The 25196-nt window shown below is 52.9% G+C and overlaps 2 protein-coding genes across 2 annotated transcripts in view; one reads left to right on the forward strand and one right to left on the reverse strand.

The window, feature by feature from the left end:
* RNF14 (ring finger protein 14) overlaps window positions 1–25196 on the forward strand; it is a 362683-nt gene that overhangs the window by 77343 nt on the left and 260144 nt on the right. The window lies entirely within an intron of this gene.
* Window positions 564–24392, reverse strand: ARAP3 (ArfGAP with RhoGAP domain, ankyrin repeat and PH domain 3). Its single transcript, XM_069483796.1, has 33 exons — window positions 24368–24392; window positions 22209–22716; window positions 22028–22089; window positions 21815–21926; window positions 18087–18290; window positions 17882–17951; window positions 17516–17636; window positions 17242–17426; window positions 17062–17168; window positions 16613–16812; window positions 16447–16532; window positions 16137–16319; window positions 15846–15981; window positions 15113–15229; window positions 14522–14669; window positions 14315–14417; window positions 12237–12456; window positions 11447–11510; window positions 11057–11220; window positions 8671–8883; window positions 8321–8426; window positions 6865–7012; window positions 6495–6563; window positions 5581–5655; window positions 5369–5483; window positions 3762–3890; window positions 3544–3677; window positions 3232–3314; window positions 3098–3133; window positions 2908–2971; window positions 2660–2797; window positions 2395–2433; window positions 564–1578 (listed from the first exon to the last, which is right to left on the reverse strand). The coding sequence occupies exons 2-33, from the start codon at window positions 22697–22699 to the stop codon at window positions 1108–1110; spliced, it is 4593 nt and encodes a 1530-aa protein (XP_069339897.1). The 5' UTR covers window positions 22700–22716; window positions 24368–24392; the 3' UTR covers window positions 564–1107.

Raw genomic sequence — 25196 nt, forward strand, 5'->3', positions numbered from 1 at the left:
CTTACTGCCCAGAAAGCCCCTGTCATCTTTAGGGTCTTCCCTTCAGGCACCCCAAGATCTACCAGCCTCAGAACTGAGGATCCTCACCCTGTTTCCTCATCCTCCTCACATAAGGTCCCTTGGCCCAGGCCCCTGCCCCCACAACCCTGACGTGGCTCAAAACTCCACATTCACATATTCAGCTACCCACTGACAACTCCACTAGTGGTGCTTTTCCTCTCCAGAAGCTCCTTCTCCCAGCACTCCACTTGTCTCCCCACAGCTTCTTTCCCTGACTTTTCAGTTCTTCACAGAGGCCCTCCCGAACCGCTCTGTCTAAAGGCCACACAATCATTCTCAAGCTCATCACTTTGGCTTCGTTTCTTCACAGCACCAGACTCACTTGGTTTGTGTGTTTATTTTCTGTTTTCTCTTTCCCCTCTACATTGGGGGATCCATAAGAGCAGGGACCCCATTTGTTTTGTTCATACTATATCCCCAGACCTGGCACCAATTAGATGCTTAATACATATTCATTGAATGAATGAATGAATGAACGGTAGCCTTTTGGTTCCAAGGTTTATTAATAGTGACCCATCCATTTTGGTTCCCCCCTTGTCCCAGCCCCCAACCCCAATCAATCTTCTCACTCCAGGGCTTTGGTGTAGTCCAAAAATGTATGAAGTGGGATAGGATAGACTTGGACATCATCCAGGCCTCTGGCTTCCAAACCATTTTTTTTCTTTAAGCAGTAAAACCATTATTTTAGAATCCAAAATCTCTCATAGAACCCCTACATATCAAATATATTGATATAAAGCAGGAGCTGCCCTTGTTGAGGGAAAATATGTGAGGCTTACAGCTCTGAGAAACGCAGTTTGATGTTCGCTGCTCTCCTTATTTCAGTTCCCTTATGGTACAGATGAACGGGCTGAGGCCCAGAGAGGGGCCATGACCTGCCCTGGGACACACAGCCTTTGGAGCCATCAGTCCAGTGCTCCTTCCATAGCACCACATTGGATTGTGGAATGTTTCCAGCCACGGAAGAAGCAGCTCCCAGCAGTGTCTGCCATGGTAAGAGCTTCTGGGTCTTCTGGTACCTACCCTCTCCAATTGATGGTCCTAGGGTCATGTGAAGGGCTGGCTGGAGGGTGGACTGGAAGTGCAGGGGGGTTGGGTAGGGAAGCCAGGTGTCTTTGTTGGAAGGCCAGTAGGGCTGGGAGATTGGGGGCTGGATGGCTGGGAAGGACTTCCTGGGCCTGCAATGGTCTCTCCCTTCCTCAGGATGAGACTACTGAGCTCCTGGAGCAGCTGTTCCTCCAGGGACCCCCGTGCCTGGGGACTGCTCTTTGAAGGGGGGCCTGGAGGGGGCTCAGGTGGGCTCTCCTCCCAGCCCAGGGTGCTTGCCTTGGAGAAAAGGGGTTGATCAAAAGACTTCTGGCTGGTGAGGGGGGTCTCTGGCTTGTCTGTCCACTCCTGTGTGGTGGAGAAGACAGTGGAGGTGTCCTGGGTCAACTCAGGGAAGTCCCCTACTTCCTCGTACACTGGCTCCTCCAGCTCCTCTTGCTCCTCCACAGACCCCTGGGATGACTTCATCGGCTAGATGGGAATGGGGTGGCAAGAGAGGGCACAGAGTTAAAGTTACCAGATTATTAATCACCAGCATTTTGTTTTTTCTTTAGAGACAAGGTGTCATTCTGTCACCAAGGTTGGAGTACAGATCCTAGCTCAATGTAACCTCTAACTCCTGGGCTTAAGAGATCCTCCTGCCTCAGCCTCCTGACTAGCTAGGACTATAGGCACATGACACCATGCCTGGCTAATTTATTTTATATTTTGTAGAGATGGAGTCTCGCTATGTTGCCCAGGCTGGTCTTGAACTCTTGGCCTTAAGAGATCCTCCCACTTCAGCCTGCCACAGTGCTGGGATTACAGGCATGAGCCACTGTGCCTGGCCTAATTGCTAACATTTATTGACCTCTTCTTCTGGGCCAGATGCTCCAAAGTACCTAGTACATATGATATTGGAACAACCTCGTGCAGTGGATTACACTGCAAGAGAGTGAACTGAGGTGCCAAGAGATTAAGTAATTTGCCCAACATCACATAATGAGTAAATGGTAGAGCTGAGGCTTGAACCCAGGTCTGTCTGACTCCAAAATGCATTCATTTAAATATTTTCCTTTTATTTCACAGATTATGGGATCCCTCTCTCCTTTCCTCACCACATCCTACCATCCCTCACTTGCCTCACTTTCTAGCTTTCTCTCTCTCTCTCTCTCTCTCTCTCTCACACACACACACACACACACACACACGCACCCTGATCAGGAAAACCCAAAGAGCACACCCATGCAGGCAGCACAGAGAACACAAGGCTGACAGGCACACAGCTGGAGCAGGCACAGTACTCACAAAGAACATGGACAGGGTCCTCCGGTTGTGTAGTCGCCTCTGGGCACAGACGGGATGGGGATGAGGGGAGGGAGAGACACAAAGACACAGTGAGGTCTGGCAACAGGAGGCCAAGGTGGGGAGTCGGGGCACAGAGAAGGCAGAAGGGAGGGGGACAGTGAACAGAGGGGGGCACCAGGCTGGCAGGCACACCACTCCCTTCTGCAATGTGACAAGGGTAAAAGCAGGAATCACGTGGGAGTTGGGGCAGGCTGGGGTATCTCACCAGGGTCTGATTGGCAGAGAGGAGGGTGGCTCCACTGTCATCCCCACGGATGGGCAGCAAAGGCATAGTGCCAAACTTCTGACGGGCGAGGTCAGAGGAGGAACGGCGTCGTAAGACCACTGGCTGCTGGTCATCATGCTGGCAAGAGGGTGAGGGGTTGGCACTGGTGGGCATAGGAGGTACCGAGGGCTATAGCCAGGCCCCAGGGGGACCACAGACCCAGCTCTCAGCCTTTTCCTTCCCCTCACCTGGGCTTTAAGGATGCTGGTGGTCCAATCCCACATCTCATCTTCATCAGTGCAGGACAAGTAGCTGGGTGTAATCAGAGTGGAATTAAGGGGAGAGAGTGGGTCAGAGCTATAGGAATGGAGGAGGGAGAGGAGGAGGAGAAAGGACGGGGGGGGGGCCAGAGGAGAAGCCAGGCCAGGAGGTACTCACAGGTGCATCTTTTCCAGTATCAACGTGAAGCCCCACCTGGGAGGCAAAGAAGACCAGTGATGGGGTGGTCAGAAAGGCCAGGGTGGGTAAAGGCAGGAAAGCCCCAGAAGTGTGGGCTGGGGAAGGAAACTCACGGTGTTGGAGGCTTTAACTTTTTGCGGATTCCCAGGTAGACCTTGGCACCTTCTAGAGGCCACTCCCTTTCTGGTTTAGAGCTCTGAGAACATGAACAGAGTCAGTGAGGCTGAGAGATGAGAAAAAATCATGATTAATGAGATCAGGAAGTCACGGAAGCATTGGGGTATGTGGTCATGCTCAGAGAGGTCAAGGGGTCAGGGAAGCAATGAGATTGATGAGTGTGGGCTGTGGAACCAGAGGGTAAATACAGTCATGGCTCCTCCTCCATGCCCACCCAGTGTCCCATGTTTCTGACCCTAGGGCCTCACCTTCTTCTCCTTGAGCAGCAGTAGGCAGCGGCCACGCAGCAGAAAGAACCTTTCCTGGAAGCGGCTTCCCAGCAAGCGGGGAGGCTCCTCACGACACCGCAACAGCCCCACCCGAGGGCTCTCACGCCGGACACCTGGGCACAGATGGTCAGTGCTGGGTGGAGGGTCCTGGGGGAAATGCCTGGGGGGGGGGGGCTGGGCTAAGGGAGGAGGCTCACCAGTGAAGAGGCAGCTGGCCTGGGCCAGGGAGACTTTTTTCAAGAGCAGGGAAGCTGAGCAGGGCTCTGGGAGCTGGCACCATTGTAGGGCCTGCTCTAGGACCTTTTCCTTGGGGTGCAGTGGCCGCTCTTAAGGGGCAAGGTGGGGGTAGATATCAGTCAGAATATCCATCCTAAGCTTGGAGCCCCCAAGTTATCTACATCACTGATTCATTCATCCGTTCAACCACCCAGCCACAGACATTTATTTTAGCACCATCTCTACGCCAGGCACTGTGCTGGCCCTGAGATACAGTGGTGAGTGTGATAGGCTTGGTCTGCCCTCACAAAGTGCACGGTCTCATCAGGAGCAGACAATAAACAAAGGTAAACAAAGTAACTGCTTTCAAAGAAACAAGAAGCTGAGAGAGAACACGACAGCAACCAAGATAAGGTAGGCAAGACCTTTCAAAAGTGGCATTTGAAGATGAGACTCAGAGATCTGAAGGATTAGGAAGAGCAAGCCATGCTAAGATCAGGAGGTAGTAGATTTCAAGCATGACAAAATGTAAAAGCAAGGCCTTGAATCAGGAAAGACGTATTTGGGGAACTAAATAGCCAGTGTGGTTGCAGTGAAGAGGACAGATGTGCGAATAAACAATGCGAGTTGAGGTCTGAAGAATAAGCAGGAGCCAGACAGTCAGGGTCTGTGGGCTATGACAAGGAATTTGAATTCTATTTTAAGTTCAGTGGGAACCACTGGAGGGTTTTGACCACAGGAATGGCGTGATATGATTTATGCTTGAAATGTTCATTTGGCTGCTGTGTGGCAAACAGATTCTAGGGAGGCAAGAATGGGAACACTATCTAACTGTTTGCTTTCTGGGGCCATTTTCACAGTTAATGTTGGGAGACAGATAATGGTGACTTCAGCTAGGGTGATAGTAACAGTGGAGGTGGAGAGAAGTGATAGATTCTAATAGAATCAACAAGACTAGTTGATGGGTTGGGTATGAAGATGAAGGAAAAGAAGGAGTCCCAGAAGACTTCCAGCTTTCTGGCCTTAATAACTGGGTGAGTTATGGTGCCATTTACTGAGTTGGGAGAAACTAGAAAATGTCCTGGGCTTTGTGTTAAGGGAAAAGGCTAGGAATTGAGTTTTGTCTTACAAGTTTCAAGTTTGGGTTGCTGTGAGAAGTGGAGGTGCCACATAGGGAGTTGGATATGTGAGTCTGGAGCTCAGAGGAGATGTTTAGGCCAGAGATAAAAATCTGGGTATCACCTTGTTAATGGCATTTAAAGCCACAGGAATGGATAAGTTCATCTAAGGAGAAATGTAGATAGAGAAGAGAAAAAGGCCCAGGACTGAGCCCTAGGTCCCACCAACATTTGGAATGTGGGCAGAAGAGGAAGAGAAGCTTCCTTTGAGGTTGAAGGGAAACCAAGAGCTTGTGGGGTTTCCTAAAGCCAAGAAATAAGAGTGTTGCTAAAGAGGGAGTGGGTCAGCTGTGTTGATATCCCCGCACATGGATGAGTAGAGTGCCCACTGTATTTGGGAACATGAAGTCATTGATGACCTTGACCATACAACCATACCCACACATGCACACACGCATAGTCATACTCACCAAGCTCCCCATGCTCTCGAATCTCAAAAGTCACCCACAGATCTGTCCCAGCTGCTGTCCCCCGCATCTCCAGTACCTGGTTAGTCAGCTCCTCTGCAGTCAGGGTTGGGGACACCTGGGGTCAGAGCAACGGCAGAGAACTCATGCTGGTCAGGCTGTTGTCCTTGCCCCTACCATCCTCTCATATCCCCTTGAGTCCCCTCAGGACTGACCTTCAGGGTGACACAGTTGTCTGGGAGCTGCTGCTCTATATAAACTTCCATGATGAGGTCTCCAGCCTGGGACAGCTGAGGAGAGGGATAAAGAAGTCAGGAGGACACAGGAGGATGTGAAAAAAAATCAAAGAGGATTCCTCGTGTTGCTTGATAAGCACTTCCCCCCACAAAGGTCTCCCAACTCTCACCCCTAAGGTCTCTCAAGCCCTTAAAAGGGAGAACTCCAGGAGTGGTGGGACTGCATCTTTAGGCTGCATGTGTGCTTCCGGAGGCAGTGGTGCATATAGGTTGGGAGGACAGGTTTGGAGTCAGACTGCCTGGATTCCAGTTCTGCCACTCACTACTGTGTGACCTTGAATATGTGACCCTCTGAGCCTCAGTTTCTTTGTTTGAAAAAATGGGACTACCCTCCCTCATGGAATTAGTTGTCAAATGAGATTACAAGTGCTTAGAATATAATAATTACTCAGCTAATGTTTGCTATTATAGTCATTATTATTATTCTCCCTGCTTTCACTTTACTAACTCTTCCTTGGATCTCTTACACTTAAATATGAGGTGCTGCTGCCACCATTTTGTAGTGAAAAGTCCTCACAGTGGTGAGTGACATCACTAAAGTGGTGGAGCAGGAGCAATCTGGCCTCATTCTCCCACACGGAAAACCAAAAACTATCCAGTGCCAAGATTATCACCAGGAAGAATCCTCATAGTGGAACAAATGCAGCAAACCCTAACCAAACCCCACTCTCCCAGCACTGCTCTCCTGGGGTTGCCCCTGTCTCCCAGGAGCTAAGGCCCAGTGTCCAGAAGGACAGGCTGAAAAGGGAGCTTCCTCAACTGGGCAGAAGTTCAGCTTCCTATCTTGATGTCTCCTCCAGCCCTGCTCAGGAGTCTGAGTCTAGGTAAATTACCTGCACATCCTTCCAGGTGGTGATAAGACTGACCTCCAAGTCAATCTGAGCTACCTGGTCAGAATCGATCTGTGAAAGAGCCAAAAGGGAGTGTGGGGGTTGCTGGGGAAGAAGGAAGCAGGGCAGAGCTCAAGCAAAAGGGGATCTGCTTAAGAGGGCTGGAGGCCCAAGGAGCTAAGAACCAAGGAGACGAGGATGTTGGGAGTAAGCCTATGAGGGAAAGAGGCCTGGTGCCTAGGAGGTGGTTCCTGATGCAGAGGGCCATCAGAGGCCTCGGCTAGGGGCTTGCTGGGGTGGGCAGGATACAGAGTGTCTGGGTCCTGCAGGGGTAGGGGAGAGGGTTGTAGGTCAGGGGTCGGGAAAGCCTTACATCAAAGACAGAGACGTAGCCATCGATGAGCTCCTGCAGCACCCGCACCTCGTGCTCCCCCCGCCCATCTGTCTGGAACACGCTGGGCGCAAACAGCAGGGCCAGGTTCCGCGTGCACATCTGGTTTAGAGCCGCACACTTCTGCACCCTGCAGAGGAGTGCCGGAGGCGTGAGGGATGCAGCTTGTGCTCACCCCGTTGCATCCATTCATTCAGCAAACACTTATGGACTCTCTACGGTATGCCAGGCCCTGAGCTAAGTGCTTGGGATACAGCAGTGAGTACGACACAATACTGGCCTCAAGGAGCTCCCAGTCTAGGGGAGACAGATAGGCATGCGTCGTTATAACTAGAGCAGGGGCAGGCCGGGCGCGGTGGCTCACGCCTGTAATCCTAGCACTCTGGGAGGCCGAGGTGGGCGGATCGTTGGAGCTCAGGAGTTCGAGACCAGCCTGAGCAAGAGCGAGACCCCACCTCTACTAAAAATAGAAAGAAATTATATGGACAGCTAAAAATATATATAGAAAAAATTAGCCGGGCATGGTGGCGCATGCCTGTAGTCCCAGCTACTCGGGAGGCTGAGACAGGAGGATCGCTTGAGCTCAGGAGTTTGAGGTTGCTGTGAGCTAGGCTGACGCCACGGCACTCACTCTAGCCTGGGCAACAGAGTGAGACTCTGTCTCAAAAAAAAAAAAAAAAAAACTAGAGCAGGGGTCAGTGAACTTTTTATGTAAAAGAATACATAGTAAATATTTTAGGCTTGCAGGCCATACAGTCTCTGTCGTAATTCCTCAACTCTGTTGTTGAAGCATGAAAGGAGCCATAGAAAATTTATAAATGAATGAGCGTGGCTTTACACTTTATGTACAAATCTTTATTTACAAAAACAGGCAATGGGCTGGATTTGGCCCATGGGCCTGTAGTTGACCAATCCCTGCGATACAGCATAATCAGTGCAACACAGCCAGGGGTTCACCCCAGGGTCGCTCAAGGCCTGTCACCCTAACAGACTGGAAGGGTAGATCTGCATCTTATTCATCTTTATATTTCTTAGGTCTAACCCTTTATCTCACATAGAACAATAAAATAATATTGATTGCTAACCATTTCTGAAGGCTTACTACATGCCAGGTGCTGTACTAAGACTATTATAAGGATTATCTCATTTAATTCTCATAACCTATGATGCAGATACTACTTATTATATCATCTTCCTTTAGAAATAAAGAAACTGAGGCTCAGAGAGAACAGATAACTTACCCAAAGTCACAGGTAGAATGATGGGGCCAGATTAAAGCTTAGGTCTGCCTGAGCCCCAAATCCATTCTCTGAACCTTTATTCTACAACACCTTCACTTAACAACTGTTGGTGGCATGAATGAATGAGAAAGTACAGGGTCAAACTGAGGTGAGGAAGGGCCAGGAAGGGAGCTCGCAGGGGGTCTGGCCATACTGACCGATACAGATGCCCAATGAGGGTGGCCAGTGTACGGCGGTTGACTCTCGGCAGGCAGCCAATCACTTCTTTGTATTTCTCCAAGCGCTGATCCTTCTGGGGCAGCTCTGGGGATGGAATGGAGGAGGGTTGGAGAGAATCCAGGAAGGGACAGTGGAGGCTGGAGTGGAGGGAGAAACTTTTAGAGAAACAAAGCCAGGATGGATGTATCTTTGTCCCCTTCCCATGTCCCCCTGAGCCAAGTCCCCAGATGATCCCCCAGGGTGAGAATGTTGGGGAGAGGGGCTGCCCAATCACGGATTCTGGTTGAGATCCTGGTTGGGCCTTGGTTCTTAGGGATCTTGGGAGTACCAGCAGCCTCCCTCCAGCGAGGCAGCAACCGTGCAGAGGTCACAGGGTCATCGAGCTCACGAAAGAAGCGTTTGAGTGTGTCGGTGACATCCTCCACAAAGTGCTCCCCTGGTCGGAGCTTCACTGACCGGGCATCCCGACGAAACTCAGCCAGGAGTCTCAGGCTGCGGGCACGAGCGCCCCCTTTCCGGTATACGCCCTCCAGCCGGAGCCCTGAGAACAGCCAGCCGTCCCTGGTCACCACTGTGCAAAGACCTACCACCACTCACCACAGCCCAACTGTGACCCCCCATATGGAATGTGGCTGTTGGGGGGAAGGGGGTCAGAGAGGAGGAGATCTGTGCCTCCATGGTCTTGATTCGCAGGACCCTGCTAGAGTCCCCATCCTCAGGGAGTCCTTCCCTGACCTTACTGTCACACAGCATCTCCCATCATGCTATATCTCCTCACCACTTTTATTTTTAAATAGCACTCTCTGAAATCACATTACAGTCAATCTTCATTATCCGCAGATTCCATGTTTGCACATTTGCCTACTTGCTAAAATTTATTTGTAACCCAAAATCAATACTTTTGGCATTTCCACCGTCATTTACAAACATGCACAGAGTGGAGAAAAATTTGAGTCCTACCCCACTGTGCATGTTCTCGGCTCGGGTCTCATACTATAAACAAATGTACTTTCACAGTACACTCAGAGCCACATTTTTCATATTTTTGTACTTTTGGTTGGTGATCTCACTGTTTAAAATGGCCCCCAAGTGTAGTGCTGAAATGCTGTCTAGTGTTCCTAAGCATCAGAAAGCTGTGATGTGCCTTACAGAGAAAATATAAGTTTTACTCAGGCATGAGTTATAGTGCTGTTGGCCTTGAGTTCAGTGTTAGTGAATCAACAATATATATTAAACAAGGTGTCCTTAAGCAGAAAAACACATAAAACAAGGTTATGTATAGATCAGTTGATGAAAATGTAACCAGAGGTTCGCAGGAACCTAACCCTGTATTTCCCCTGGGGCAGTGATTCACTGTTCACTAATCGTTTGCAGTAACTTTATGGAACATAACTATTGCAAATAATGAGAACTAACTATATCTGTTTTCTTATTTATTACCTATCTCTTCCACTAGTCTGTGAGCTTCACAGGACCTTCCCTGTTCACTGCCTTATCCCCCAGTGTCTGGCACACGGTAGCAGCTCAACAGATAGTATGTTGAGTGCACGGTGGTGGTGCAGGGACTTTGAGGGGAGGGAACACCTTCTCCAGGGCTTTCTCACTGGGCCGCTCACTTAATTCCTCCTTTGAACACAAGGTAGGCTGAGAAGAGGACAGGGGTCTAGTGAGTGGGGAAGTTACTGAAAGAGGCTATTGCACAGCATGGAGAATGTCATTAGCCACTGACTATCCATTGTCCATAACTAGTAAGCACAACTATTTGTAGGTTCATGGAGGTGCATTTTTTTCCCTTTATAGTCAGCCCTCTGTATCCATGAATTCAACCAAACTGTGGGTCAAAAATATTTGAAAAACAAACCAATATAAACTAACAATATAACAATAAAAATAATACAACTAAAAAATACAGTATAACAAGTATTTATATAGCATTTACATTGTATTAAGTATTATAAGTAAACTAGAGATGATTTCAAGTACACAGGAGGATGTGTATAGGTTATATGCAAATACTACACCATTTTATATAAGGGCCTTGAGGATCTGTAGATTTTGGTATCCGTAGGGGTCCTAGAACCAATTCCCCATGAATACTGAGGGATGACAGAAAACCTCTTTAGTTTTCTTGAATTTTCTTTCTCAAGAGTCCAGCCTTCTAAAGAGGGCTCACAGGGGTGATGGATTCTGGTGATGGTCCTTACTTGGGCTGGAGAAAAAACCTATGAAGAATTCTGGGGACCACTTTACAGCTGACTCTTTGTGCCTAGAATACCTCCCACACAGAATAATTCTGCTCACACCTTCAGGGGTTTTTCTGCACAGCTTGGCTCTTGCCTCATAGCTGCCCTCCTCTTTGTCACCATGGCTCTGTGTCCTCGGTTGCATTGCCAGTGCTGGTCTCACCCTCCATGCCCACACCCCAGTAACAGCTACTTCTGAACACTTACTACCTGCCAGGCCCTGCGCTCAATGCTTGACACACATTATCTAACTATCATGACCATCCTGGAAAATGAAGACTCTTAGCCGCACTTTACAGATGAAGGAACTGAGGTTCAGAAAAGCAAAGCAGTTTGCCAAGAATCACACGGCCAGTTGTCGTCAGGCAACTGTCTCTGGAGGCAATGCTCTTCCAGGTGATTCATCCACCACCCTGGCTGTGCCTATGCTCCACCCCCACAATGGCTCAGTATTAGCCAGTGCCCACTCACCATGCTGGGTGACAAAACTGATGCAGGCATCCACGATGATGGGGATGTCACCCCGGCTCATTTGCTGCTCCTGCAGCCCTGTGCCGCCCCCACCAGCCGCCCCTCCAATGGCTGCATTCCATGCTGAGAAGTCCAGCCGGCCCTCCCCCTGCAGATAGAGGGTCCTAAGACCAGAGAGGCCCAAGTCAGAGTCAGCTCCTGAAGGTCCTCTGACAGAGGCCCAGGAGCACAGGGAGCTGACTTCCCAGAGCCACCAGCAGGGGTCAGCAACACCAAACCCAGATCATGCCTGAACCGGGGAAGCAACTTGGAGGAAGTGAGCAGTGGTCCAGCAGGCAAGGATGGAGAGTGTGGGCTGAACTCCAGAAAGGGGGAAGGGACAATATTTACCTTCCTGTCTCCACCAGGACCAAATGTTCCTTCTTGTCTGGGGTGTCAGCTGCAGGGACCACACCTGGGAGGAGAATCATCAGACATTATCATCCTCATCATCTTCATCACAGTGACTACTAAGTGTTTAAGGTACATAGGTGCCAGGCTAGGAGCCTTACAAACAATGCTCCATTAACTCCTGTGAGTTATGGACTACTATGCCCATTTCACAGGTGACACATTAAAACTCAGAGAGGTTATGTATTAATAACTTGCCTCAGATTACTTGCTATAGAATGGTGAAGCTGAGCTCAAACCCAGGTCTCTTGTTTCTGAAGCCCTAAAACATTATCCTACATTGTTCTTGTTTTAGGAGAAGGGAGAGCAGTGAGGGTACTCGGTCCCCACCCCCAGTCCCCAACCAGGAAGTTACTCCAAATAATAATAACAACAACAATAACATATAACATTTATTGAGCACTTATAAGATGCCTCCTGCCAGGTTCTATGATAAGTGTTTAATATGATTACCTTATTTGAACCTCACTACAACCCTCTGAGGAAGGTCTTATTATTGTGCCCATCTTAGAGATGGGGAAACTAAGGGACAGAAAGGTTAAGTAACTTGTCAAAGGACACACAGCTAGGAAGTGATGGAGGTAGCATCTAAATCTGGGCAGTTTCCCTTCAGAAATTGTGCCTAAAGCCACTACATTCTGTGGTTTCCCATAGGGACCCCCAAATAAAAAAGGTCCACTCTCACTCGCCCCCATGGCCAGCCTTCTTCCCTGTCCCCACCCCTGCTTACTGATCTCCTGCAGCCTCCGCAGATGCACCATGTCCTCGGGGGCGGGGGGGCCAGGGCCCGGCGCTGGACACAGGAACAGGTGGTCACCACGAAGGAGGCCAAACCCTGACAGCCAGAGACCGGGGGCCAGGGCTGTATGGGAAGGGGACCGCAGCCACAGACGACCGAGCCGCAGCAGCCCAGAGCCCAGCAGCTGGTGACAGCTCAGCGGGGAGAACCACTGCAGAGGCAGGGAAGATGGGAGAGAGGACGAGGGGGGAGGAGATAAGGGTCGGAAGAGAGAAATGAGAGTGAGAGGGATGGGGAAAAGCAGAGAAAGACATGAAGAGAAAGCAGAAGGAAAAGAACAATGAAAAGCGATGGGGAGAGAACAAAGGAGGAGACATGAGATGGATGGAGAAAGACAGGACAGAAATCCAATTCAGTTTGCTCCAGCCAACACAGAGAAGACCCCTGAGTGGCAGCCTTGTGCCTTCACGGGGGAGTGGGGGTAAGAATCCCCATTCTTTATGGCCCAAATGCTACCGCTAAACAGTGGGGATGCCCTGGGAGAGTCCACCCGCCAGCAGCAGGGGAGCGCGTCATGGAGGAAGAGGTGCTTGAGGTGGGCCCTAGAGCAGTGCTTTACCTTTACCTTTACCTGTGGTAAAGGCCCGGGGGTTTTTCCCTTTCTTTTTTAAAAAGAAAGTTCCAACCTGTCACTAACCAACTACTGCACTTTTGTTAAAAACAATAAAAATGAATTGCTAGAAAATTAAGATGAAAAAACAAAGACATGCAAGCCCTTAATTTTTATAATTAGATTCAACGCATAAAATTACTGTCAAATGACTATGAAAGATTCTAAATGCTTACTCTCCAGTTCTGCACTTATCCTGTCACAGACCGTAACAAATGGTCCACGGACCGGGATATGGTGTGACAGTCTTCGCACCACACTTTGGGTAACGCTGCCTTAAAGGAGAGACCAGGCTTTTGGGAAGTGTAGACCATAGTAAGAGGAGACTTAGACCCGGTTGGGAGGGCACGACAGAGCCCTGGAGGGAAATGGAGAGAATCTGTCGGTGCGAGGAGTTGTCGGAGGCCTGGGAGAGTGGGGTCAGGAGGCGGAGGAGTGCCAGATGCCACACAGAGGGCCAGCAGGCAGCCTCAGACTTTGGAAATGGGAAGCCACTGGTGACCTGCAGGGTGGCAGTTTGAAGGAGAGAAGGGGCAGACGAGGGCAGCTGCGAGGGGTGGAGGAGGAACCGCAGGCCGCACACAGCTTTCTGAGAAGCTACCAGGAGGGAAAGGAGGGCGCAAGGGTGAAAAGTTGAAGGTAGAGCAGAGCTGAGGGAAACGCCGTTTTAGGCTGGGAGAGACTGTCGTCACCACCATCATCACTACCATCATTATCGGTTCAACACCCACGTATTGAGGGCTTGCTGTGTGTGGGCCTCACATGTCACAGAGTCCTCAGCCCTAGGGGGGCGAGTCTTTTACGCCCACTGTACAGATGTGGAAAAGCTCACAAGGCTGAGAGTTCTGGGACTCACATCCCAGGAGGTTTGACTCCAGGGTGTGAACTTTTAATTGCAGGAATGGGAAACAGGAAGGAGATACTGGCTTGTCTGGGAGTGGAGAAGCTGGGACATGGGAAGATAGCTGTGCCTTGGGGCCTGCTGGAGAGCTGGGGGACAGAGGGAGGGTCGCAGGAGTCCGAGGCAGCTTCTCTGTGGGGAAGAGGCCTCGGCACAGTGGGGTTTGGGGCATGGGCCTTGGAGACAGAGGCCTGATTTTCAGTCCTGTGCTCTGCTGCCTCCTAGCTGTGACCCTGACCAAGTGACTTCATAACCTCTGAGCCTTAGTTTCCTTATGTGTAAAATAGTAATAATCCTCACCTGAGGGGTGCTGTGAAAATTAAGTGAGATATTGAGTGGGCAGTGCTTAACACAGGGCCTGGCACAGAATAAGCGTCAGTCACCCTTAGCTGTTAGTGCAAGTGCTGGCAGTGGCTGCAGGAACAGGAGAGGACAGGACGGCGGCGGGTGGGGCCCGGGAAGCCACGCGCTGCTGTGGAGGGGTCTCGGCTCTCTCACCTTGCCCATGGCACTGGTCCAGGCCTCCAGGCTGTCAGCTCCCTCTGTGCTAAAGTGCTGGATCCTCCCCCCGGTGAGGATGAGCTCGAAGGAAAAGGGGAACCTGGAGAGAAGATGAGGTCAGCAGGGAAAATGGGGGCCATTGAGGAGCAGCTGGGCTGGGAACAGGGGAGAGCAAAGGCGACACTCAGAACGGGATGCTGTTACCTGTCGAGGTCACCTGGGTCAGTGGGTGGGGGGCTCACACCCAGACATACAACGTCCTGGGGCTGTATGAGGCTCAGGGGTTCAGGGCTGTTTTCCGATGCAAACATTTCTAGAGCCGCTCCCAGCACACACCACAGGCGGTGGGGAGCTAAGGCGGAGAGAGGTGGTCAGGGGACAGCAGACCTCTGGCCCTACTGTCATAGCTCCCGTGGACAGATACCTATTCTATGCCAAGCCCTTGCCTGTGTATGATCATACGGAACTGTCACAATAACCCTATGAGGTGAATATTATATTCAGTCTTGTTTTGCAGATGGGGAAACTGAGGCTCAGAGTTTGAGTAGCTTGCCCATGTCACATAGGTAGGAAGTAGCAGAGCTGGGGTTTGATCCAGACAGGGTGACTTCAGAGCAGAGGTTAACTATCACCCAGTGTTGTCACCTGGCAAGGTGTCTCTTCCTCCCAGCACCCCAGCTCTAGGGCATGGCCCCACTTTCCCATTCCAGCCCTTTCCTCCCTGGCCCTCTGTGGTGCACTCACACCCACCCCACTTTCTGCCCCTGTGTGCTCTCCTCCCCGACGCCCCCTCACCATCCCGGCCCCTGCGAGGGGGTGGGGGTCCAGCTTTGCTGCTGACGGGACCGCAGTACAGGAAGCCGCTGTAAGTGGCAGGCACCACCACCTCATTGTACACACCCGGGCAGGGGTCTGCAAGGGGAAGGAGAAGTAATCACATCAGGCCTGGCCCTCTCTGGGGAAGGGGCTGAATGGAAGACAGTAGGCCCCACCTCCACTGGCAGCATGGCCAGGTAGAGCCCAGTGGGACTGGATCCCTCACTGCTCAGACTGGAAAAGAGAATGGCAGCGGGTGACGAGACAGGGAGGCCTCTAGCCCAGCCCCTGCCCCCTGCCTCTCCCAACTAGCCAGCCAACCCGGCAGTTAGCTTTGGGTGGGCACCCCAGAGCATGGGCCATCCTGTGAGCATCTCAGCCCCTGTGGCCTGACCAGTGGACAGCAGCATCATTAAGCTGATCTCTTCTTTGAGAGACCAGACTGTCCCCAGGGAGATGAGACCTGACCCATGGGTTGGGCCTGTCAGGGGTGGACCAGCACTGGCCCCTGGAACATCCAGACCCACCACAGGCCATGACCATCATCAGTGATCTCATGACATCAGGAAATACGCCCTGGATCTGAGGGGCTGGGAAACTGCCTAGGCTGGGCTGTTGTGATGGACCAGATGACAGGATAATCGGGGGCCCCTGGAAGAACCAAATCACAGGTTGGGGCTGAGAAGAGAGTGGGAGCACTTGGGGGGATGACCTGGGGGTATGAGGCCAGGGAAGCTGCCGTCGAGGGCTGAGTGGGACCAGGGCTCCTCGCCCTCGGAGGCCTCGACACAGAGGAGCTGGGCCATGTTCTTCAACAGGTTGGGTCCTGCCACAGCTGCACACAGTGCCTGTAGGGAGGGAAGGGCCTCTGTCAGCCCAACGCCCAGACTGAGAGCCCTGGGACAATCCTCTGATCACCAAAGCAGCCCCTACCACCCAAGTCTAGACATTCCAAGTCAGAGATTGCCCCAGCCTCCAATCAGCCCCAACCTGTCCCTCCTACCTGGAGAAGCTGGCTATGATCTGGATACTGAGGGTGGGGCTTCCGGAAGAGACCCAACCGGTACTTTCGGGAGATGAACTCTCCCCGGGGGCCAGGGGTGGAATCTGGATGCAGCCCCTCCCCTGGGGGCAGCGCCCCTGCCCAGAAGCGGTTAGCTCGATCATTTCCCAGGACAATGAACAACTGTAGGATGACAAGAGGCAAAGGCGAGTGACAGGAACTCAAGGACCCTGTCCCCAAGCTGGGCCCAAGGCCTGCTCTTGGATGCTCTCCTCCTCCCTTCCCACCCTCTCCCTCTTCAGAGCCTCACCTGTACTATCTCATTACTCCAGACACTGGTGTCCAGCTTCAGGCTCTGCACCTTGGAGATCCCGGAACCCAGGGCCCGGTGCTGCCCTGTTAAGGTGTAAGGGGCATGTGGCATGGCCCCAGCCCCCATCCCGCTCCCCATCTGGGCTTGAGGCCCCAGCCCTCACCTGCACACTGCTTGCAGATGACCACCCCCAGGTTGACAGCAGCCCAGTCTGGGCGGGAGGCCCCACAGTCCGCACAGTGCCGGTTCGCCCGATTGGACCAGATCTTCTCAGCCACCTCGTAGTCAGACAGGGTCTCGGTTACTGCTTCCTGCAGAGCGGCCGCCCAGCTCTGCCGAGCCCCCCCAGACTCGGCTGTGAAGCTGAGGGGTGGACAGCCAGTCCGTGGGCATGGACCTCCCCCCGTGTCCCATCCCACCAGCCATTCCTGCAGGAGCCATCACAGGCCACATCTGGGCCAGCTCAGACCCTCCTAGCATCTTGATCCTGCTCGCCGGACTCCCATTAGTGCGAGATCACTGACACCCTACTGAGGAGGCTTCCAGTCCTCCGCACCCTTAGGCCTCCCTCAAAAGTCCCACAGGCTTGCCTCCCACCAGCCCGGGCCCCACCTGAAGCAGCGATGGGGTGTGAGCAGGTCAAAGCTTCGACTCTTGGTCTCCCGGACACTACAGCCTTGCAGTTCGATGAAGCAGATGCCAATGCCCAGAGAGAAGGCCTGGGGGCAGGGGGCCATGAGGCACCAGCATGGACTAGACCAGGCCCCTCAGCCCCAGCCGGGCCCACCTCACCTGCTCACTCTTGTACAGTGCCAGCTCTCCAGGGCTCAAGGCAGCAAACACCTTGGCCTTGTGTCCGCGCAGCTCCAGCATACCCGTGCGGAGGGGTCGGGGCGGATGAGGGGGCCGCGGGTGGCCCAGGAGGCGCTGCTCCTTCAGGCAGGATTGCAGAGTGGAGCACCACGTGTCCCGCTGGGCTGGTGGGGGACAAGGAAGCAGGTCAGTGGGCTGTGTGCTCACACAGCCTGCCTCCCTCCTGCCCTGACCCAGGGGCCCTGGCCCTCACCCTCGCTCTCTGTGCGGAACACGAACACCCTCTGGCCAGTGATGACCTGGAACTTGTTGTCCTTGCTGCCACGGGTCATCTCAATGGCAGTCAAAGGGATCACACCCTTGGGGAAGGGGTCCTGGAGAGAAAGCTCAGTGACCCTTGGGGACAGGAACTGAGTCATGTGTGCTGAGCACCAGCTTTTATGAGCTCAGCACTCAATCCAGCGGTGGGTACAGCTGCTAAGCCAGCTACTTTAAATGTTGACATTAGTCATGTGGTGCCCACTCCCTGACCTGGGGTTTTTTCCTTCCAAAACTGAGCATCCCCCAGCCCACCTTCTCCCTCTCCCTAGTCTCCACAGAGCATCTCATTGTCCCCCACCTTGTCACTGCCAAAGTACATCAGACTCCTCCCGTTGAACTGCACAAAGCGTCTCTGGAAGACATAGTTTCTGAGGAAGGAAGCGGCCAAGGTCAGTGTTGGGCTTGCATGGGGTTGGGGGATCATAGGGTCTGGGAGCACTTGGGATCTGCCCCACCCCCACCTCCCTGCCTCCCTCCTCTCCCTTCCCTTCCCAGCAGCCCACCCCTGAGGGGAGAGCTTGTCTAGCCAGCCACTGAGCAGGGGCATGGGGCGGTCTGCCGTGGAAGAGAAGCTGGCGTAGGGTGAAATGAGGTCATCACTGGTCTCCTCTGTGTCCAGGGTGGGTAGTGAGAGGGTGGAGTCCCCAGGTAGTTCAAGGCTGGCATAGCCAGTGTCCTCCCGTGCCTCTGGATCCTGCCTGCTGAGCCTTGTGGGGGCCAAGACAGGGAGGGACACACATTAGACACAGTACCCTGCACCCCCTCTTTGTAATTCCTCCATCCCCACCCACAGCACCTCACAGAATGCTTGGCAGGTATGGGATCTGCTTTTCCAACAGGGGAATAGAGAGGTTGGGAACCCAAAAGATTAGCATGGAGCTTCTTCCCTGAACATACTTGGAATGTTTATAGGGAAAATTTCAGTCTGTCTCCTCTGCCATTAATATTACTTGGGTGGAAAAGTTGGGGAAGGGCTTTGTACATGGCTCCCTGCAATGCTGCCCATAGCTAATTGATATATCTTATTGGATCTTCCTCTAAAAAGTTCTTGACTGTCTTTCCCTGGGCCAAGTTCCCATCAGCTCTCTGCAGGGTGATGCGAATTGCCTAACTGGTCACCTGCTTTCTCTCTTGCCCTCCCTCCCACAATCCATTCTCCCACAGCCGCCAGAGTGCTCTTCTGAAACTACAAACGAGACCATTTCACTCCCCCGCATGAAACCCTTGAATAATGTCCCATTTTTTGCACTTAGGCTAAACCCATAATCCTTACCATGGGCTGCAAGGACTTGTACAATGAGACTCAGAGCTACACCCCTGGATGCTCTTGTGTCACCCTCACGCTTGCTTACACCACAGTCCAGCCACATTCTCCTCCTTCTTTCAGAGCCTTAGCACATGCTGCTCCTTCTGCCTAGAACATGCTTCCTTCCACACTTCCCTGGGCTGTCAGGTCTTGGCTTGTGTCATCAAAGGCCTTCCTTAACCACCCTGAGTAGATCCCTCTATTGTTCCCTATCACTTTCCAGTGGTTCTCCACCTCAGCAACACAAAAGCACTTGGGAAACTTTAAAAAATACCAGTACCTGGGCTCCACACCAGACACTTAAATTTGAATCTCCGGGAGTGGAGCCCAGGCACCTGTAGTTTTAAAAGTTCCCCAGGCTATGGTACAGCTAAGGTTGAGAACCACTACTCTACCCTATTTGCTTCCCACTTCACTGAGAAATTGAAGCAATCAGGTAAGAACCCCCACAGACTCCCAGCGCCACATCTACCCAATTTCACACACATATTCTGCCTTCCTCCTGTGACTATAATAAACACCCCTGTCTAAAGCCAGACCCTCCTCTGTGCACTTAATCCTATTCCTCTCACCTACGCAAAGACATTGCTCCAGATTTCTCCCCTTTCTCTCCCCTATATATAGCTAATTATCTCTCACTACTAGATTATTCCTGTTCACCTACAAGCCTATGTAACGTTCCATCTTATCAAAAAAGAAAACACAACCATTTCCTTGACAATACTTCAACTATCAACAATCATTCCAACTCTGCTCTTTGCAGAAAAACTCCTCAAGACACTGTCTATACATTTCTAACTCCTCTCCTTCCATTCTCTCTTAACCCACTCTGATCAGGCTTTCACCCCCAACCCTCTGACGCTGCACTTGTCAAGGTCCCCAGTGACCTCCACGTTGCCAATCCAGGGGTCAATTCTCAGTCCCATCTTAGCAGCAGACCTCTCAGCAGCATGTGACACAGTTGGCCTCTCCCTCCTCCTCACACACTTTCTTCACTTGGCTCCTGTGATACCACATTCTCCTGGTCTTCTTTCTACTTCATTGGCCATGTTTTTCCATCTGTTTATGCTGATTCTTCCTGTTCTCCCAAATCTCTTGATACGGAAGTGCACCAGGGCTCTGATCTCGGTCCTCTTTATCTACACTCACAGCTGTATACACCCATCTAAATGCTGACAACTCCCAAATTCAGATCTCCAGCTCAGACCTCTCATCCAAACTCTAGATAAGTCTGCTCATTACCTCTTCCCGGATGCATAACATACGCCTGAAATTCAACATGGCCGGGTGCGATGGCTCACACCTGTAATCCTAGCACCCTCGGGGGCCGAGGCAGGAAGCTTGCTTGAGGTCAGGGGTTCAAGACCAGCCTGAGCAAGAGTGAGACCCCCCCCCCCCCCGTCTCCACTAAAAATAGAAAAATTAGCCAGGTGTGGTTGTGCATGCCTGTAGTGCCAGCTACTCAGAAGGCTGAGGCAGGAGGATCGTTGGAGCCCAGGAGTTTAAGGTTGCAGAGAGCTATCATGACACCACTGCACTATAGCCAGTGTGACAGAGTGAGACTCTTCTCAAAGCAAAAAAAATTTTAACATGTCCAGAGCTGAACTCAGTCTTCCCCATCTCAGACCACAGCAACTCCTTGAGCTTTCGGTTGCTCAGAACAATGCTATCCAACAGAAGTCAATGCGGAACACATATGTAATTTTAAATTTTCTAGTAGTCACATTAAAAAAAATTAAAAGAAACCAGTAAAATTAATTTTTCTAATAATATATTTCATTTAACTCAATATATCCAAAACATTTACATTTTGGTAGGTAAACCATATAAAAATTACTAAGATAATTTATATCTATATCTGTGACATTCATCCAGCATTGCTTTTTACATGCTACGTCTTTGAAATCTACTAGATGTTTTACATCTATACCTACTAACCACATGCATATGCTCAGTAGTTACATGTGGCCAATGACTACCATACTGGACAGCACAGATTCAGACCGAAGCCCTCAAAGTCTTCCTTGACTGCTCTTTTCCTCTCACACCCCAAGTTAATTTGACAGTTTGTCTTCAAAATATAGCCACTTCTCATGTCCACCACCATTACTGTACTCTGAGATCGCTCAGCTCGATTGCAGCAGTGACCTCCCAATTGGTCTCTCTGCTTCTGCTCTTGTTCCTACAGACCGTTTCTAACACAGCAACCAGAAGAATCCTCCTATAAGTCAAGTCCTCTCCAATGGCTTCCCATTTCACTTAGAGTAAAAGTGAAAGTCCCTACAAGGTCCTACCCGACCTGGCCCCTTTCTCCTCTCTGACCTCACCTCCTACCCTCCCACCCTGGCCCATCTGCCCCAGCCAAGCCACCCAGCCTCCTCACTATTCCTGGATCCCCCCTGGGCACAAGCCCTCCTTGAAGGCCTCTATTCTGGCCACTCTCCCTGCCTGGGACACTCTTCCCCCAGACATCTTCATGGCTAACTCCCTTACCTCCTTCAAGTTTTTGATCAAATGTCATCTTCTTAATGTTCCAATGACTCTTGATGAAAATTGCAGTCACCCCATATTGCCCCCCCGCCCTCTTACCCTGCTCTGTTTTTTTCATGGCACTTAATACCTTTTAACGTGCTACAATGTATAACTTATTATGTTTATTGTTAACTATGCCCCAGGAGGGCAGGGATGTCTATGTGCACTGATCTATCCCAAGCATCTACATCTGGCATGTGGTAGCTACTCAATAAATATTTGTTGAATGTAAGAATGAAAAGCACATCTTCCAATGTTTCATTATATATCTATTATTTTGTCTACTTGTTTTATTTCCTGTCCGTCCCACTGAGTCACAGCTGCCTGAGGGTGGCACTGGGCTGTTGTAGTTCCCTCTTCTTCCCATCACCACCCTACTGAGTACTCACGCACCTGTGTTCAGCCCTGTCCTGACAGGCACTTCTGCCCTCTTTTCTGTCGGGGGCCCCTGGGCCCCCCACAGGCTGGACACCATAGTACAGGCAACCAGGATCCATGATGTGCACTGGCAGGAGGAGGAGAGGCAGAGGGAAGAGGAGATCAGGAAGGAGCGTCTGAGGTCCTGAGGGCACTATACCTCTCCCTCCAACCCATGAGCCCACCTACCTGTGCCAGTTGTAGGCCTGAGGGCAGGGGTGGGGACAGCTGTCTGCGAGTTGTCTGGGGCCCTGAGAAGAAAGGTCTCTTGGTTACTAAGAGAGAGAAGAAGGATAAGCCGGCTCCCCTGTCCCCTGTTCCCCCTCCCCCTCCCCCAGTATCAGATCCCTGGAGAGCCAACCCCACTCACGTGTCCTGAGCTGTGGGTGCACCGCCTCTTAAGTCCAGGCCGAAGTAGATGGCATTGGGCATCATCTCCACAGTATTCGGGGTTGAAGGCTGCTCCGAGGAGGAGGTGGGGACAGGAGGGGACCGTGGGCTGGACTCTGAGCTCAGCCCAGCCCTCTGGGTGGTGGCAGGGCTGCTGAGCCCACCAAACACCGTCCTGGGCTTGGGCACGGGCTTGGTGGGCTGGGCTTGGGGCGCTAGGCTGGGGGATGGCTCCATGACACTGTTCAATTTGGGATCCAGGGAGCCCTCTGCAGTGCCTGTCTGCAGCAGGCGCAGAATGCGTTTCCGGTGCCCTGTGGCACTGATGCCCAACTGCCTCAGCTCCTCATGGCCCAGACCCTGGGCTGCACCCGCTGTAGCCAGGCCGTGCCGCCGGAACGTGTCTGCATACTGCTCCAGGTGCACCGTAGCCAGCCACACAGCGATGTCCAGGTCCTGAGGGGCAGCCATGGGGGCTCAAGCCATTGCTGGGGGGAGGGGCAGGGTGAAGGAAGGGCTCAGGCTTTGATTCCCCCTCCCTGCCCCAAAGTCTGAGGCCTGGAAAGGGGGACCAGCCTCCAGTCTTCCTCCAAAGAAAAATGGCCAAAAGCCTGTGATGGGGGGGTTGGGGGGGACCATCCCAGAACATCAGAAAAGGCTCTCATCACAGGAGAGTCCCTTCATTTGCAGTTGAGAAAATGAGGCCCAGAGAGGGGAAGGGTCTTGCCCCAGGCTCACAGCAAATTGTGCTAGGGTTGACCTCCAAGATCCTGCCCACCCTGGGTTTGGGTCAAAGCTCTGCCCCTGCCTTAGTGCACACCCAGCTGAGTAAGCACAGGACCAGATTCTGGAACCCTGTGGGTGAGGTAGGAGGGCGGGAGGAGAGAACCACGGTTGGCCAGGTCCAGCCTGGGCATGAGGTGGGGAGAGGGGCAGGCTAGGTGGGAGGGAGATGCAGACCCCATTCCCACTGGTTTCCAGGGCTGAGGTACAGGCTTGCTATCCCAATCCTGCCTGCTCCCAGTTCCTCCTCCCCTTCCACCTATTGTCTCTGCTCAGACTTCCTTCCTGTCCCTTCAGCCCTGGCCGCCCCCACATCCTGCCTGCCTTGGTCAGGCTGCCCAGAGAGCCCTTACTAGCCCCAGCGTGTGGGATCCTGGCCTGGGTAGAGGCCACTTGGGAATAGGATGGGCCCAGAGAGATGAGGGGCCGCAGGCCAGGGTTACTCCAGGGTCTTCTCGACTCTCCACTCACCCGCAGCATATTCACACGCGGCGCGTGCGCACACCCTGGAGGGACTGAGCAGTGTGAAATGACACCCTCCACCTCTGCTTTCTCCAAGCCTTCCTTTTCCGAGCCTGCCTTTCCCCTGCCCATTCCTTTGGGCTCAGGCCTCCGTGTTCTGTCCCATTTGGCCACCCTGACCCTGACCCTGGTCTATTCCCTGGACCTACCTCTGATTCTGCCTCCCCTGAGTTTTATCTCCGCCCTGTCCCTATTCCTGCCCCACTCCATCTCTACCTCTAAATCCATCTTTGTCCCTTTCCTTGTCCCACCCTGTTTTGCTCTGTCATTAGCCTGTCCTTGCCTCAGTCTCCAATTCTATTATAACTGGGTCTTAAGTTGTATGTGTGTCTCTGGTCGCCTCTGACCCTGAGTTTCTGTCTCTCCGCATCTGCCTGCACAGCTTTCTCCCCGTTGCTCTTGTCCTCGGTCCCTGACCAGGACTCCCTCTCTTCGTCCCAGCATCAGTTTCTGGCCTCCCTCTACCCCTCTCCGGCCGAGCCCCATCCCTAAGCCAGGACCCGGGTGCTGAGCCTCGGGGGCTGACTCAGGGCCGGTTTCCCGGTGACTCAGGCCCGGCTCGAGGGCACGGGACTGGGAGCCAGGAGGTGCTCGCCACCGGACAGGAGTGGTGGGGGCGGGCCGGGCTGTGGCGGGCAGCTCGGACTGCGACTAGGGAGGGGCGAGGAGGGAGGGGGCAGAGGCCGGGCAGCTGGAGGGAGGGGCAGGTCGCGGCGGGGAGGGGGAGGAGGAGGGCGCCGCAGTGGAGGGGGCCCTGGGAGCCCACGAAGGCCCACGAGGAGGTGATGGGGAGGAGTCTGGGAAGCAGGGGCCCGGGGGCGCGGGGGTCCTCACCTCACGGCGCGGTGGCCGTCCGCTCCCCGGTGCCCGCCGCGCTGTCTGAAGCTCCGGTCCGGAGGCGCCGGCCCCGCCTCCCCTCAGCCCTCCCACGACGGGGCCGGCCCCGCCCCGCGCGCCCGTTCCCTCCGCGGGGCCCCGGCCACTCCTTGTGCAAGCGCTGGCCTTCAAAGGGTTTGGCCTCCTTACCCAACCGCCACGCTTATCTCGGAGTCTGCCCCGCTCTGCCCTCTCGCAGGCCGAGAAAGGGACCAGAACACAGTTGGGGGCCGAGACGGCCTTAGGGAGAGGGCCGGAGAGGCAGAGAACAGGACGCAGATTGGGACAGAGGTGCGACAGGGCTGCGGAGGATGGCTTTGCATCCCCTCGAGTCCTGCCATAGGGGAGGAGAAGGCGGAGGACTAAGCCCCCAGGGCACCTCTCCCACGCTCAGCAGGTGGCTGGACCCTGGCACTCACTTTAATGGGGAAGGAAACCGGACATCCAGAAGTCGTGGATCGCCACAGCCTTCCAAGCTGCGGAGCCCCTCTCTGGAGCCAAGCGATCTGGCCTGGAGAGGAGTCCCCGTCGGCTTCTCCCTCCCCCAAGGGCCCGGCCTAAGCTGCTTCAGAAGGATGAAGAACCCTAATTTCAAACTAAGGTTTGGGGCCGCCTTTTGGGGGATAAGGCTGGCGCCCTGCAAGCACAGTGACCAAGCAAGCAGCGTTTTCATTCTTGGGAGAAGCCCCTTCTCCCCACTCTCCCACCCTAAAATTACAGGGTAGGGGGCGGCTAAGGAGAAATGGCTCCTCTCTCCCCACGCTTGGTGCTGGATCCCGGTTCCTGG

Source organism: Eulemur rufifrons, chromosome 10 (assembly GCF_041146395.1).
Source record: "Eulemur rufifrons isolate Redbay chromosome 10, OSU_ERuf_1, whole genome shotgun sequence".
Lineage (NCBI taxonomy): Eukaryota > Metazoa > Chordata > Mammalia > Primates > Lemuridae > Eulemur > Eulemur rufifrons.

Coding starts and splice junctions, on each gene's coding strand:
- ARAP3 (XM_069483796.1), bottom strand. CDS start 22,699: ATGGCTGCCCCTCAGGACCTGGACATCGCTGTGTGGCTGGCTACGGTG. Junction 21,927..22,027: donor CAGGCCTACAACTGGCACAG/GTAGGTGGGCTC, acceptor TCCTCCTGCCAG/TGCACATCATGGATCCTGGT. Junction 6,564..6,864: donor GCTACGTCTCTGTCTTTGAT/GTAAGGCTTTCC, acceptor GCTCTTTCACAG/ATCGATTCTGACCAGGTAGC.